Below are 17106 nucleotides of genomic sequence, written 5' to 3'. Positions count from 1 at the left end.
CCAATGTAAACATTGTGACAAGAGTTACCCTAATTCAACTGACCTGAAGAGACACCAGCATGTCCACACTGGAGTAAAACCTTTCCAATGTAAACATTGCAACAAGAGATTCACCCGGGCAAGTTCTCTGAAGGAACACCAGAGTATCCACACTGGAGAAAAACCTTTTCAGTGTGAACATTGTGGAAAGAGTTTCCGTGCGATAGGGCTACTGAAGTCACACCAGCGTAGCCACACTGAAGACAAATGTTTCCAGTGTGAACAATGTGACAAGAGTTTTAGTACAACAAGTAAACTGAAGGTACATCAGCGTTACCACACTGGAGAAAAATCTTTCCACTGTAAATATTGTGACAAGCGTTTCTATCACTCAGCTCACTTGAAGTCACACCAGCTTATCCACACAGGAGAAAAACCTTTCGAATGTAAAGATTGTGGCAAGTGTTTCAATCAGTCAACACAGGTGAAGACACACCAGTGTATCCACACAGGAGGAAAACCTTTCCACTGTAAAGATTGTGACAAGAGTTTCTATTATTCAAATGACCTGGAGAGACACCAGCGTATCCACACAGGAGAAAAACCTTTCCACTGTATATATTGTGACAAGAGTTACTATCAGAAAGCTACCCTAAAGGCACACCTGCTTATCCACCCAGGAGGAAAACCTTTCCAATGTAAGTATTGTGAAAAGAGTTTCTATTTTTCAAATGACCTGGAGAGACACCAGTGTATCCACACAGGAGAAAAACCTTTCCACTGTAAACATTGTGACAAGAGTTACCATTATTCTACTGACCTGAAGATGCACCAGCATATCCACACTGGAGTAAAACCTTTCCAATGTAAACATTGCAACAAGAGATTCACCCGGGCAAGTTCTCTGAAGGAACACCAGAGTATCCACACTGGAGAAAAACCTTTTCAGTGTGAACATTGTGACAAGCGTTTCTATCGCTCAGCTCACTTGAAGTCACACCAGCTTATCCACACAGGAGAAAAACCTTTCGAATGTAAAGATTGTGGCAAGCGTTTCAATCAGTCAAGACAGGTGAAGACACACCAGTGTATCCACACAGGAGGAAAACCTTTCCACTGTAAATATTGTGACAAGAGTTTCTATTATTCAAATGACCTGGAGAGACACCAGCGTATCCACACAGGAGAAACATCTTTACACTGTAAATATTGTGACAAGCGGTTCTATCACTCAGCTCACCTGAATTCACACCAGCTTATCCACACAGGAGAAAAACCTTTCGAATGTAAAGATTGTGGCAAGCGTTTCAATCAGTCAACACACATGAAGAGACACCAGTGTATCCATACAGGAGGAAAACCATTCCACTGTAAAGATTGTGACAAGAGTTTCTATTATTCAGCTGACCTGGTCAGACACCAGCGTATCCACACAGGAGAAAAACGTTTCCACTGTAAACATTGTGACAAGAGTTACCATTATTCTACTGACCTGAAGATACACCAGCATATCCACACTGGAGGAAAACATTTCCAATGTAAACATTGTGACCAGACATTCACCCGGTCAACTTCTCTGAAGGCACACCAGAGTATCCACACTGGAGAAAAACCTTTCCAGTGTGAACAATGTGGCAAGAGTTTCCGTACATTACACCTACTGAAGATACACCAACGTAGCCACACAGGAGAAAAACCTTTCCATTGTAAACAGTGTGACAAGAGTTTTAGTACATCAAGTTATCTGATTGTACATCAGCGTTACCACGCTAAAGAAAGACCTTTCCACTGTACATATTGTGACAAGAGCTTCACACAGTCAAGTGAGCTGATGAGACACCAGCGTATTCACACTGGAGAAAAACCTTTCCAGTGTAAACTTTGTGACAAGAGTTTCTGTCAGATAACTTCTCTAAAGTACCACCAGCGTTCCCACACTGAGTTTCAGTGAGTCATCTAGTCTGAAGGCTCACCAGCATATCCACACACTGGAGAAAAACCTTTCCACTGTAAACGGTGTGATTAGAGTTTCAGTGAGTCATCTAGTCTGAAGGCTCACCAGCATATCTACACACTGGAGAAAAACCTTTCCACTGTAAAAGTCACGTCAGCTGAAGGGGACACACTGGAGAAAAACCCTTGTCACGATGTTAACAATGTGAAAAGAGTTTCAGTCGGTTACGTTCTCTGAAAACCAAAGGGGAAAAAGTTAATAAATAACGTAACTTTAACTTACCTTACCGCGTAGATCAAATTAAAGAGCTGTTTTAGGGAGTTGATCAACATTTTCATGAATACAAATACTGCTTCACCTTACAGCAATCAGTGTCAACGGTACCTTTCCTCGTCTCTTTTTTTTCTCTAGAGGTCAGGTAATGTAAGATATTTTGGTGTAATTAATTTATACTATAAATGACCATGTAAACTGCATGTGTGTGTGTGTGTGTGTGTGCGTGCGTTTTACATTCCCAATGGGCACTATTTCATATTACATGTATTTTGTTATGAATTATGATTCTTTTTTATGTCTCCACCAGGCCGAAGGCATGGGTAGAGTATGTTTTGCACTCTGTCCGTTCGTGTGTCGGTCTGTGTGTGTCCCTCCATCCTTCTGTGTACAACTAATCTAATCTCTGTCACCGTTGGCTCGGTCAATGCCACACTCCCTGGACTCCAACGTCTAACCTCTGCCCCAAATTATTCAGATCGGCCTATCATAGCGCCACCATGGCATGCGGCCTATTGTTGCTAAACACTTTTCATTACATTACTCGTACACATTTTATCCATCACGCAAGTCCGTATACACCAGGTAGGCCGTGAGCCAGGACCCCAAATCTGGGGTCATCTGTACCGATGGGGTGAATAAGTCTCATAGTGATTTTTGGGAAGGTATACATCCCTAGTGCTAGGAAAAATGTGATAGCATTGCATCTGTGGTAGCTTTCTGTGTGTTATCACTCCATTTATAACCACATGCCAAAACTCAATTTTCAAAATCCGAATGGAGCATTCTACTTCAAACTGATGGTTCTCTCCTATTATTGATCATATATCTTTGAAGAATGGTTGGGATACAGCTCAGACTATATATTTTTCTGAAAAGTTGTTAAAATTAGCACATCTAGAAATGTTATCTATTACAGGAGAGACAACATATAGGGACTATATATTACATGAGACGTACTTCTGTTTTCATGAAAGATGCAGCACAAAGGTTCCCTCTGTAAATAACTGTAAATATTTAAAACCATCTTAGAACATAAATTCTAATGAAATGTTTTATGAAATTCAACAAACTAAATATAGTGTAAGTGTACAGTGTAAGTAATGCATAAGATAACTTTCCGTTCACCATTACATCACCTTTTAGTCCATTTGACACTTCTATCTGTTCAATACCAAACTTAATAATGCTGTTTCATATTACGTTTTTGTTGTTGATTTGTATTTGGGGACAATTTTAGCTTGGTTGCCCAAACTTTGGTAATTGGCATAATCAAAAAAGGCCTTTATATCAGGTCAATCTCACATGTTAAAGGTCTGGTCAATGAAACAGAAACAACTATTTCTATTTCTATAACAACTTATACTTATACATTTGTAATAATAGCATAAGAAAATATGATAATATTTATCTTTTGCAACTACATTCAATATCTGTAAGCTTCAACTCATAATCAGGAACATAAAATCAACCCACCACATCCCCCTAGCCCTCCTGATTGGCAGCAATATCTTACCCAAATCCTGATCTACCTCATCGTCTCTTTATTATCAACATCACTTCTCATTTGTAGCTTCAACATCTCATCAGGTGTCAGGTCACCCTTAGCAAAATGTGGATCTCCCATCCAAATTGTGTGACATCACCTGAACTTTCAAATTGAGCTTGGTGGTCTGCCACATTCCACTTGTATATGAGTACAACTGTCGTGGTACAACAGCAGCAACAGATTGTTACATTGTGACACCCAACTCACCCAGCACATCAGGGTAGTCTGGGAAGTTCCCTGCCAGCAAAGTATTTTGTGCTCTGATCTTGCCTTTGCACATGGATATGAGGTTGCACAGGACTGTCCCATTGAAGGTCGTTAATGTCAAGGCAATTATGTTTATGCACTGTCAAATAGGTCTACATCTATTCTATGGTAACATATAGCTGTATAGTCATATTATCCTGCTCATTACTGTGCACAAATGTATACATCTTTGTGTTTGAGCACAAATGCATTTTGAGAACCCCCACATTTTCAGTAAAGCGTGCACGCTGTGCGGCCCCCCACACACCATCATTCTACAGTTCAATCTAGTTGAATACCCCTGCTGTAGGTTACAACAACAAACAGCTGCATATCAATGGTAAGGTGAATACTGTGCATGTCAACCAGTGACCATACTGTATCTCCTGCATGCTTGGACACACCTGCTTATGAGACAGACATTGACCTGACCTTTAGCACATAAGATTGACCTACTTATAAGAAATTGATTTTATGTGACAGTTATTCTGTTCATTTTGTAATTGTAATGTTTTTACATAATGCAGTACAATAGAACATCACTTTGGGTGTGGTATGGACACCATTTTGGATTTGGCAATACATAATTAACTAGTGATGGGAGATTAATCGGCAAACACATCGGTATCGGACGATTTGAGTTGTTTTTAGATTAATCGGCATCGGTTTGATTAATCAAACCGATTACGTTTTTCAATAAACTTTCCCCTACTCCTTTTTCGAACATAGTAACTGCGAGAGTGAGGTCTAGCCAACACCAACTCGGGATTCCTGGATCGCTGCCCTCCACAATGTCCTATCCAACATCAGGTTATTGAGCTCTGCAGTGTTGTTAGCCAAGCTGTCGCGCCGCAGCACGTCTACATAGGTGGTACGCTTCTTTCCCCCCCTTGGCTTTGCCCTGGGTTTGGCTCCCATAGTCAATTTACTTGCCTCAAGTTCTGGGTACCTGACGCAGTGCCCTGCCAGCCTCATCCTTCTCTCTCTGACTTTGTCCGTGACCCGTGGTAGGTCCCCATAGAAGAGGTCCACATTTCTGATGTGACACCTAGTGCCATTCGTAGCATTCTTGTGTAGACTCCATCCAGGGATTTTTCCTGTTGTACTGTGAGGGTCCATGTCTCGACAGTATCTATGAACAGCCGCCTCTTAAGGTCTTCTCCCATGTCTGATTTCCACACTCTCCTCATCCCGTGCAAGGCTTTCCAGGCAAGTGCTCTCCGAACCTTCAGATCCTTTTCAGTTGAGGCAGTCCAGGCCCCGAGGTACTTGAAGTCCTCGACTCGCTCGAGCACCGTCCCGTCTGCAGTGGCAATGGTTTTGTCCTCTGTGTTGACTGTCATTACCTTTGTTTTCTTGGTATTGAGCTTGAGGCCGAACTTGGACCTTGGCTCGAGTCTGGCTGTAGCTTGACTCTATCATCTGGACCAACTTTTCTGGAACTCCGTAGGCACGTAGAATACTCATGAGTTTCGCCCGGTGGATGGTGTCGAAAGCCTTTTGGAAGTCAATGAATGTGATCACCGCTGACAGGTTGCGCTCCCATACCCCTTCCAATATCCTCCTCAGTGCCAGTATCTGCCCAGTATCTTTCGAACATAAACATAAGTTAAGGATTATGAAAGATCATTATTATTATTATTTTTGGACGTTTATTTCCTTTGTCTTTTCTCATTTATATTTTAACATGTTTGGAATAAATAAAAAAATGAAAATAATTAAATTAATGAATCAGTCTGTCTTTACAGATAAACAAGCCCAAAGTAACAGTTTGAACAGATCTACAAGCTCACAATATTATAAAGGTATTTAAGTTAGATGTGACTTGCCTAAGCCTGCAGTGCAGACACCCTGTTACATGTATTTTTCAGAATAGACAAAATTATAATCTTTCAATACAGAATGAGATCGACATTGGTAATATTGGTTATCGGCCATAACAGCAATTCATTATATCGGATATCGATATCGGCCAAACTGTCTCATCGGCACATCCCTATAATTAACTGATCACTTTCACTGATTCAGCCACATTCCTTTAGTCCTAAACCCCCAAATAATGATGTTATAGCCATTTTCTCCTGGCAGCCATATTGGACGCCATCTTGAAAATGTATATTTTCCTATATTTTCAGTATATTCTTAAGCATGCCTAGAGGTACCAGAACCAATTGGAAAAACCTTTTCTATCATTTTTGGGGGGTGTATTACTATTTTTTTTTCATATTGATCCATGCAATTTTCGCCTAGTGTTATAAAATAAAATGCATGATAGCACTCATAAAGCTACCACGGGTGCAATGCTATCACATATTTTCTAACTCTAGACATGTATACCTTCACAAAAATCACTATGAGCCTTATTCAGCCAGAGTGCATGCCCAGTTTGACATGCATAGGCTACTGACCCCCATTTATATCTGGGACACCCCCCCAAAACAAAACAAAAAACTTCTTCCAGGGGCCACAAGGGGGCGCTCCACGGGCCGCAAATGGCCCGCGGGCCGCCTATTGGGGAACCCTGGTATACACTATCTCCAAGTCATGTGATCAACACGGATCTGTCCCATTTCCCATATTCCATCCCGACTGACTACGATTGCCTTCCAAAGCTTGCAGGATTGGTGCCGCAAATCATGAACACAGCATGCGATTTCCGTGAAATTATACACGCACATTCCCTCTAGGCGAAGGATGAAATGCCACTTAAAGACCTAGTGAAATGACTTTTAGACCATATCTGAATCTGTGGTCATCATATGGGCATACCTAACAATGGATGCCAAACAAATGGGAACATTTCCATTTTTGTGTATTTTTATGTGTGTATATTGACACCACGGCGCGTAATCAGCGCCTCAAACTGTGACTCCGCCCACCCCCGGGTGAAGTTGTGATTTGCTCTCGTTAACTGCAATGCAATTTGCGGCATTTTCAAAACAATATTGAGCAGAGTAGCGATTATCAAACGTATTTGCAATGCCATAAGTTGAAAGATCTGTTGCCCGTGGACAAGGCATGCTACCTCCGCAAGTTAGATAGCATCGGCATAGATGTTTGTCCGTATGTGATTAAGGATTGGACCAAGTTGCATTGGCAGCCACGTTTTTGGGCGTTCCTGTCTAGCGTGGTGTCAGTGTATAGCCTATATATATATTATTTTTTTTCTTCCGTTTATTTTATTTTATTTTATTTCTCCCCCCCAGAACAGCTGACACAAAAGTCCAGCTTCCTATTTGTAAGGGCTATGCACTCCAGTGAACAGCATCCATTTAGATGATTTGTTAATGTCATTATAAACTGTTATAAATGTTAATAAAAAAATATGCAGAAACATAATTTGTGTTGTATATTTTCGTTTTAATACTTGATTTATTGTTTTAATTTGCAAATGTATCGTTTTTCTTTACTTACGCTAGAGCATACTTTTATTCTGAAGAGCTCGGCCACCGGAAGTCTTATCCGTGCTCCCTTATCATTGTTCACTAGACACTGGTGAACAACGCAACGGATCAGAGACTACGTCTACGTGATACAATTATCTCTGTGTGATGATGATGACGACGACGACGATGATATACAGTTTGCAATGTACAACCCTTTGTGCAACTTTTGTCTGAGATTCTCGTTGCACGACAGTCTGTAAGCAGCTAACGCTGCTAATGCTAAGATATAGCTTCAAGTAGGCCTACAGTCGAGACTAGAATAATACGTCATCCGGGAAGGTATGTTTTGTTTTATTTATATACAATAATTATGTAAATTAGAGTGTTGACAGTGTTTAACTGAAAGAAAAGGGGCATTTGCATGTCAGTGTTTTGGTAGTGAACCTGAACCGTGTTTAACCTGAAATAGAAAATAGAAAACACTTTATTGAGGAGCCAAGCCCCAAGCCAATGGCCTATGGTCCCTCATTGTATTTGTATGTTTTCTTCTTCTTTAAGGGACCAAGCTTGAATGGACTTTGGTCCCCTAGTGGTCGGTTTGCAATGAAACCACTATTAGATATGTCAGTATATGGTTGAAACCCCAAATAATGGATTATGTTACTAGTGGGTGTGCTAAATAACATACTAAATTCTTACGAAAAACAAACATCTAGAAAGGCATAATTTTCAAGATGGCGTCCACGATGGAGCTGCCGGGAGCTTAAAATGCCTATGGTTTCATTGCAAACCAATCACTAGGGGCGAGCAAAATTAATTTGCAATGGTTTTTCAAAACCTTATGACCATACCTAACAGCATGCCAAAATTCAAAGAGCAGTTACCAAGTGCATAATTGTTTTTTACGTGACGCTGCCGGGAGCTAAAATGCCTATAAACTGTGATTACTGATTAATGTAAAAAATTGTAACAATTATGCACTTGGTAACTGCTCTTTGAATTTTGGCATGCTGTTGGGTATGGTCACAAGGTTTTCAAAAAACATTGCAAACTAATTTGGCTCGCCTCCTAGTGGTCGGTTTGCAACTTTGGAATGAAACAGGCATTTTAAGCTCCCGGCAGCCATCGTGGACGCCATCTTGAAAACGATGCCTTTCAAGTTGTTCGTTTTCCGTAAAAAATGTGTATGTTATTTAGCACACCCAATGGTAACATAATCCATTAAAAAATCTGTTCTATCAATTATTTGGGGTTCCAACCCTGACATATCTAATAGTGGTTTCATTGTAAACCGACCACTAGGGGCGAGCCAAATTAGTTTGCATATGCCCATACCTAACACCATGCCAAAATTCAAAAAGTAGTTACAAAGTGCATAATTGTTATGATTTTTTACATATTAAATCCCAGTTTATAGGCATTTTAGCCACCGTGGACGCCATCTTGAAAACGATGCCTTTCTGGTTGTTCGTTTTTCCTAAAATTTTTGTATGTTATTTAGCACACCCAATAGTAACAGAATCCATTGAATACGGTTCAGTTAGCCCACGGTTCGATTTTGGTACAGAAAAAAAGGGGTTTTGTTTTTCCCTATACACATTCCAGTATTTTATAGTAGGCCTATAGCCTTTTCCTTATTTTCAAATGTATCGCTATCGCTATTTCATTTCATGTGCCTGGTAAATCCACAGCTGTAAGAAATCCGAAACCGAAAGAGTGCGGTTCATAAGGGAGAATGGGCTATATGCAGCCAACATTTCCACGTTCAGTTTGGGCCGCCGGTGCGCTTCCGGTCAGCAGCCACTCATTCACTGTGAACATACGGTCGTGATTTTGTAGGAATAAAGTTCAGTTCTTTAAACCACAGTATTTCATTTGATTATGTGATCATATAGTTTGTATTATTTGTGTTGTGACGTTGACATGATGACATGAGTTAGAAACGTCTTAAAGGGATATTTCACTTTCAAAAACACTTTTGGTCATTTCATCATCTACTCAGTCTTATGTGAACGGCAGTTTTTAAGTTGCTTCAGTCAGTATTTAGATATTTGATATTCATTTTAGCTGCCCCGCCGCCCCCTTTTGAAAGTGAAATATCCCTTTAAATCTCTTGTTAAAAACGGGAGTTCTTCATGGATTTCTCCAGTTGTTACCAGTGTTGCCATGTCAACTTGTTATAAGTTTTTATTTTTTATTTGTATAAAACAAAAACTATTTTGGAAAATATCAGATCTACAAGCTCACAACGATGCATTGTGAGATGGTAGATCTCCATTGTTGCAGTCCAGTGTGTCTGTCCGTGCACTTGTCTCGGGCGGACTGAGGGACTTTTTCTCTGTGAATCCGTGGTCTCTCCCTGCCTATTTCTCCTCCAGCTGTTAACTTTATTGCTGCCCCTAGGTGGCAGCATAACATATGTATGAGCCTTTACCCAGACCCAGGATTAGTCACCAGAATCAAGATCCTAGTTGGTCTAGAACCTGCATTTGTAAAATAACGGCCATTTGGCGGCCATTTTCCAAATGGCCGCCATGGCGGCATTTTCCAAATGGCCGCCATGGTCACCACGGGACAAATCTGCGATGGCCCTATAGCCAAAAATGTTCCTTATGGCTTATCATTTATCGTAAAGTGCACAATGTTTACCTGTAGGGCCTCCTAGAAAAATGGGTTTAACGCATCTTTCAAACTGCTCAAATGGCGGCAATCTGAGGGCAGAGCTTACTGGTCAAAGTGACAGATGTGTCTTCAACTTTTTTATTATATTTGTTATTTTTCATTCCAGACTCTGAGGAGTCCAGACAGCAGGTGCAGATGAACTCTCCATACCCAGCAAGACCTGTTTCAATGAAACAGGAGGAACCTGAAGACCAGCCAGACTTCAGTAAACGTCTCTCTCTCCTTCCTAATCCATCGTTCCTCTTCAATGTCTCCCTTTTGACTGATACCTGTCCATTTAAACTCTAGACGGGCCCGGAACAGGCCCGGAAATTAAGGCCCGGCCCTGCCTGGGCCCTCATCAAACCCTGTACACCCAAGACACTGCCACCCTCAGGCGTCTTACTGGTATTAATTTGCTTTGAGCTTTACTTTCACCTCGTTAAGATCAACACTGTTGTCAGGGTTCCATCCATGATATAAAGTAGAATTGCATGCTGGTGTTTTCATTCAAATCAGCCCATCCTGGCTTAATTGCCTTGCAAGTACGCTCTTGCACTGCTGATCCTAAACCAGCATAATCATTACACAAGTAACACAGCCGTTCATGTTGCTGCTACACTAAAGGGATCCTAGGTCAGCCTAATTTATCACACGTTAAACAGTTTGTTGTGCTTTTTCCTCCACAGCGCAGCAGATCCCACACAACGGACAGTGAGAGACACAGTCAGACTGACACACAATCACACACTGATTGAATATTTTATTAACATTTGCAACAACAACAAAAAGCACAGACAGTACACACAAGTCACACACAGAGTCAGTAGCCTACGGGTCTTCTCGGATCCACTCGGGCATTACACATAATGACTGACAGACCCGAGGTCCGCGAAAACGCCTGAGTTGGCCCGAGATCCGCACGGGTCAGAGCCGTGTTTTATCATAATCACTCGGGCAGGGTCGGAATCAGATGATCCGGTGAAGAGCTCTAGTCTGGAGGTGTCTTGCATAACGTCATGCACTTGAAGGCATGCGCTATGATTGGTCTACTTTAAGGGTGAACTATCTACAGCAAAAGGCCTGCCTAACGTAATCCCAAATCAGAGCTCATACATACACGAGAGAGAGAGAGAGAGAGAGAGAGAGAGAGAGAGAGAGAGAGAGAGAGAGAGAGAGAGAGAGAGAGAGAGAGAGAGAGAGAGAGAGAGAGAGAGAGAGAGAGAGAGAGAGAGAGAGAGAGAGAGAGAGAGAGAGAGAGAGAGAGAGAGAGAGAGAGAGAGAGAGAGAGAGAATGTGTTTTGCTTAAATTGTACTAATTCACTTGGCTTCACTGAAGTTTCCAGAACCACCTTTTTAACATCTAATTCGTGACTGGTAATAGCTCATTTTGAACACAGAAAAACGGAATCCAGTGTTGATGTCTATCATGTGGTTTTTCTGCTCCTAGACATCCAAGATGAGTTTTCTCCTAAATGGGAGAGGAGCCCCAGTCTGCTTCAGGAGGAACCAGAGCCTCCAAAGATTAACCAGGAACAGGAGGAGCTACTTCAAAGCGAGGAGCCTGATGGGTCAATGTTGACATTACTAGCAGTGAAAAGTGAAGATAAGGATGAAGACATCTCTTCGCACGTTGAAATTGAATCTGACACTGAAGACAGTGCTGATTGGGAGGAGTCCAGTGAACCTAACACCGAAGACAGTGATTATTGGGAGGAGTACGGTGGAGGTCAGTCAGTGTTAAACACAGGCACTGAAATACATTTGTGGGGAACATTGAGAGTTGGCACAGTTACTAAATTAGGACAAAAGCGAAATATGAAAAAACAAAGTATTAAGGGAAGACTTAGTGCTCCCAAACAGAGGGACAGCGAGTGCATTTTCCGGCAGCAGCCACGGAAGGCGGTGTGTTTCACGCGGAAGGACACTCTAATCCAAACCCTCGCCCTAACCATAACCGCAAGCATGGCGCAACGCATGTCGGAAACTGCATGAGCTGCGGAACATCCGCGGCAGGCGCCTTACCCTAACTATAACCTAACCCAAACCTTTACCCTAACCATAACCTAACCCAAACCCTTACCTTAACCGCAAGCACGGCGCAACGCATGTCGGCACCTCCGCGGCACCTGCCACGGTTGTTGTTTAGTAGTTTAGCTGCTACTGCCAAACGGAATGAGACCCCCCGTGGCAGCAGCCGCCCGCCCGCCCCCCACCCCCCCCCCCCCCCCCCCCCCTCTGGCACCGCCGCCGTTGAAAGCGGCAGTTACTGGCAGTTTACCGGCTACCGAGTTGAAGCAGCAATGGAGTGACGAATCCCCCCCCCCCTGGCAGCGTCGCGGCGGAGAATGTACTCGCTCCTTCTGCCCAAACAAGGAAGCTTTTCAAGTTGTACCTGTACTCAACATTTTGAACCTGACTAATGTGCCTATCCACACATCTCTCTCTCTCCCTCCCTCCCTCCCTCCCTGTCTCTCTCTCAGGAGTGAGGTCCCAGTCTTCTGAGACCCACAGCTGTACACATTGTGGAAATAATTTCATTACTGCAATTGGCCTGAAGACACACCTGTGTGACACACCTGCAGGAGAAAAACCTTTCCCATGTGAACATTGTGACAAGAGTTACCTTTATCCAACTGACCTGAAGAGACACCAGCATGTCCACACTGGAGAAAAACCTTTCCAATGTAATCATTGCAACAAGAGATTCACCCGGGCAAGTTCTCTGAAGACACACCAGAGTATCCACACTGGAGAAAAACCTTTCCAGTGTGAACATTGTGGCAAGAGTTTCCATGCGTTAGGGCTATTGAAGTCACACCAGGTTACCCACACAGCAGAAAAACCTTTCAAGTGTAAACAGTGTGACAAGAGTTTTAGTAGAGCAGCTTATCTGAAGGTACATCAGAGTTTCCACGCTAGAGAAAGACCTTTCCGCTGTACATATTGTGACAAACGTTTCATTCAGAAAAGTGTACTGAAGACACACCAGCGTATCCACACTGGAGAAAAACCTTTCCAGTGTAAACTTTGTGACAAGAGTTTCTGTCAGTTAACTTCTCTGAAGTACCACCAGCGTTCCCACACTGAGTTTCAGTGAGTCGTCTAGTCTGAAGGCTCACCCGAATATCCAAACACTGGAGGACCAGCATTGGTCCCTGAGGGGGTTCCTGCTCCCCAGCTAAATGATGGAGAGTTGGTAATCAAATGGACCCTTATAGAATAGACTATAGAGCACGGACCCTTACGGGTCCATTTGTTATTTTGATCAACATTTGCCTGTTGCCTCTAGAGTATCATTACAGCATACAATTGTGGAACAAATCTCATCCCACAACAAAATATTCTAAGTGGGTTAAATCTCATCAAATGGTGGTCCGTGGCTCAAATACTGAATAAATATAATGGACCTTGACATTGAAAACCACTTACTTACTCTAAATGATAGGTAGACAATAGTGGACGACAAAAAATAATAAATAAATAAAACTGCTCTTCGTGTCAGCTGTTCTGACACATACACGTGCTTGGGGGCTAAGCGAGAGAGGTGTAAAAAAAAAAGTGTGACGGGCCGTCCAGTGCGGCCAGAGGTATTTTAAAAAAGTGCTGTTTCCACACTAGCGGATGCTGGACAAAAATCGTCTCTTCGTCTCAGCTGTTCTGACACGTACGAGTTTGTGGACAGTATATCCAGGTTACATACCTTTTATAATACATTACCAGTCCATTATAATACATTATTGTTCAGTATGGTCATAAAACTAGTGACCGGTGGGATATTACATTGCATCGAGCTATACACATACTAATACACATAGCTAATTATTCTCTTTCTGCTGTGTTTTCTTTTAGTTTAACCATGCATGGCTCAAATTCTATTATGTTGGATGAAAATGACCTCCCAGACATGGCATGCAACATTGCAGTGATTCTTGAAGTGATTGTGATAGGTCAGACATACATGGACTATGAGGGGCAAACAGGCCATTTGCCAGCTAGGCTGTTGAATGCAGATGCGCAAGTTATGCAAGTGGATGAGTGGAATGATGATCTCATCACCACACTCTTCTCCCCCATTCACCACAGCAGATGAGGGATGCAGTATGGTGGATGGTAGGCAGTTAGACGATGCACGCCCCACTAGAAGGAGACCCCCGGGAAGACTGGAGGGATCATATCTCCAAAATGGTCCAGGAACACCTTGGGATCCCCAGAATGAAGTTACTAATTTTTCTCTGGAGATGCAAGTCTGGAGCTCTCTGTTGGAGTTGTTGCCCTCGCGACCTGAATACGGTGGTTGAAGATGGATGGATGCAGTATGGTGGTTGATAGGTAGGTAGTTAGATGAAGGATGCAGTATGGTGGTTAGAAGATAGTTAAATGAGGGATGCATTATGGTGGTAGGTAGGTAGGTAGTTTTCATCACTCTGTAGGACAATTATATAAATACACTCTTTATACGTTTGATGACACAAATAACACATTATCCCACCGGTCATAAAACACACCTTTAACTTACTTTTCCATGACATTTTCAAAGAAATATGATTGATAATGATACAAAATTTGTATATTTTTATGTCTGCAAAAAAAATCAAAATCCAATTAAATAACATGTGTGGGACATATGAGAGCCTGCCTCTCAGTTTCCGGGAGAAACGCCTTTCAAAATAAATGTGTTTGCAATTCAATGAACGAGTGGCAGTCCTGGAGTACACAAGCCACGAGATGGTGGTGTATTGTCCGGATGCATCCATGTCTCCGAGCAGGTTTTGACCCTGATGGTTCTCAAAGGAGCCATGTTGTTTAGTAGGGGAGAGCCGCCATGGTTGTAACACTTTGCACGTTTCGCTCTTTAATCAGAGATCCGTTTATCGGACAGGTCGGGAGTTATTAAACCGAACGTGGATGCTGTTCCAGTGTTACATTTGCTGCGCATATGGGATTAATTGTAACGGCATGCGCGATAAATGTAACAAAGCTAAAAAACACCATTAAACATATCATTTTCAGCTTAAATTATATTTCATTGAAGCAACTCTTTAACATTGTTTTCATACCATGGATGTGATAAGAAAATGTATCAAACATAAGGGAAATATTAAATAGTACCGGGTGTACCAGTTTGAGCGTTTGAGTCAGTTCAATGCAATACATTGATTACACAATGTACAATGTTATACAACCCTAAACTAATTTAGAATACACTCTGTAATTGAAAGACAGCTGCCTGAACATAATATTGGCCAATATGTCAAATATGTAAATATTACGTATGAAATGGTATGGCGTGTGTTACAATTGAATCACTTTGCAGTTTGCAAGTTGTTCTTTGGCGTTGCTTACAGACCAGAATGAACGTGCATTGCGTCTAAACACGATACAAACTAATGAAGAACATAAGCCTGAAGATATGCATGTGGATTTTTACTCACCAACATCAAAGAAAAAAACTAGCCCACAGTTACTGCAGGTGTAAAATTGTACGCCTTTTGAGAAAAGCCAGTTTTTCGCCAATAATTCCCAAGGAAGGTAAACACTTGAAAATGTCTGGGCATGTAGAGTACGATGCTGTAAACATACTGACACGATGTCGTCATGATAGCGTTGACCAATCAAGAGATAACATGCATGTTACAACCTTGGCGGCTCTCCCCTACTGATGTAAAATTGGTTTTGAAGCCAAGCCATGATTCTTCGACTGGTCTACTCCTGAGGAATACGAGACCGCTCGCCCCTTTTCCAACTCACCCCAAGCGGTGAAGATCGGTCGCCCCAGCGGGAAGAAGTCGCCCCCAAAAGTCAGAATTAGTCGCCCCCAAAAGTCTGGACAAGTCGCCCCGTAAAACCGTTGTATTTTCGAGGTAAGAGCAGAGAGAGAGAGAGATTTTTACATGTAGCTGTTATGTCTCACTGACAGCTGTTTGATTGTGCTGCGCTCGTTGCATATTCCTGTGTTGCCTTTGTGATGATTGGGGGGATTATCTGGGATCGACTACTTCAGTCTTGACATACAACATGATGTGTGATGATGTTGCTTTGCCGTTATTATGACTCTTGAGTTTTGAAAGTAAAGAAGAGTTGTGTTTAAGCTGTGTCATGGTCCACTGATTCACAAACACAATAGTAGCCTACTTTTAAACAGAGAGAGAGAGATAGATTTTTACCTGTACTTTGAGATTGTTCCTGTACTTTTAAACAGAGAGAGAGAGAGAGATTTTTACCTGTACTATATTTGTACCTGTAGGCTACTATATATATATATATTTTTTTTATTATTATTATTTTTAATGAAAATGGTGGGATATATTCCTCAGCCTAGTATGAAAGTCTGTGAAAGATTCCACGTAAATTGCATGCTGCCTTCATGATTTGAGTCATTTTCAATAATCCACCTGTTGGTGGTGCTGTAACAGGCCAATGTGAAAAGGGTGGGATATATTCTTCAGCCTAGTATGAAAGTCTGTGAAAGATTCCACGTAAATTGCACACTGCCTTCATGATTTGAGTCATTTTCAAAAATCCACCTGTTGGTGGCGCTGTAAGTCTGTGAAAGTTTTACAAGGACCAATGCGCCAAATGCAGGGACCAATGCGCCTGGCCCAACACCTATGACCAATGCTCCCGGTGCAACACCTATGACCAATGCTCCCGGTGCAACATGTATGACCAATGCTCCCGGTGCAACACCTATGACCAATGCTCCCGGTGCAACATGTATGACCAATGCTCCCGGTGCAACACCTATGACCAATGCTCCCGGTGCAACACCTATGACCAATGCTCCCGGTGCAACACCTATGACCAATGCGCCTGGCGCATCACCGGCGATGACCAATGCGCCCGGCGCAACACCGGCGATGACCAATGCACCCCGCGCAACAGCAACGGTAGCGGCGACCAATGCGCCCGGCACTGTAGCTCCGCTGGTAACCACCACCACAGTGGACACTCTCGGTAGGTGATTGTAGAATAAAGGCTATATAGCAGTGGTTCTCAAACTTTTTCACGTCACGGATTTTTCAGATGTGGCCAAATACATATACGAGCGCCGTCAC

At 42.3% G+C, this 17106-nt stretch overlaps 1 protein-coding gene across 3 annotated transcripts; it reads left to right on the top strand.

Annotated features, from left to right (window-relative positions):
• The first annotated feature begins 7559 nt into the window (after positions 1 to 7559).
• LOC306913171 (uncharacterized protein) lies at positions 7560 to 13371 on the top strand. 3 transcript variants are annotated; one of them, XM_079489751.1, is made up of 5 exons: positions 7560 to 7726; positions 10176 to 10274; positions 10358 to 10456; positions 11499 to 11777; positions 12532 to 13371. In XM_079489751.1, the coding sequence occupies exons 2-5, from the start codon at positions 10205 to 10207 to the stop codon at positions 13146 to 13148; spliced, it is 1065 nt and encodes a 354-aa protein (XP_079345877.1). In that variant the 5' UTR covers positions 7560 to 7726; positions 10176 to 10204; the 3' UTR covers positions 13149 to 13371. The 3 variants fall into 3 exon arrangements, with proteins under 3 accessions (XP_079345877.1, XP_079345879.1, XP_079345878.1); XM_079489753.1 differs by lacking the exon at positions 10358 to 10456; XM_079489752.1 differs by lacking the exon at positions 10358 to 10456 and having other exon boundaries at positions 10176 to 10280.
• Positions 13372 to 17106: the final 3735 nt, after the last annotated feature.

Source organism: Electrona antarctica (assembly GCF_951216825.1).
Source record: "Electrona antarctica genome assembly, chromosome: 20".
In the NCBI taxonomy this organism is placed as follows: Eukaryota; Metazoa; Chordata; class Actinopteri; order Myctophiformes; family Myctophidae; genus Electrona; species Electrona antarctica.
The sequence above is the reverse complement of the archived record's forward strand: the minus strand, read 5'-3'. Positions and strand labels throughout refer to the sequence as shown.

Excerpts from the sequence above, each read along its gene's own strand:
- LOC306913171 (XM_079489751.1), top strand. The coding sequence starts at position 10,205 with ATGAACTCTCCATACCCAGCAAGACCTGTTTCAATGAAACAGGAGGAA. Across the intron at positions 10,275-10,357 it reads TGAAGACCAGCCAGACTTCA|ACGGGCCCGGAACAGGCCCG; the intron begins GTAAACGTCTCT and ends TTTAAACTCTAG. Across the intron at positions 10,457-11,498 it reads CACCCTCAGGCGTCTTACTG|ACATCCAAGATGAGTTTTCT; the intron begins GTATTAATTTGC and ends TTCTGCTCCTAG.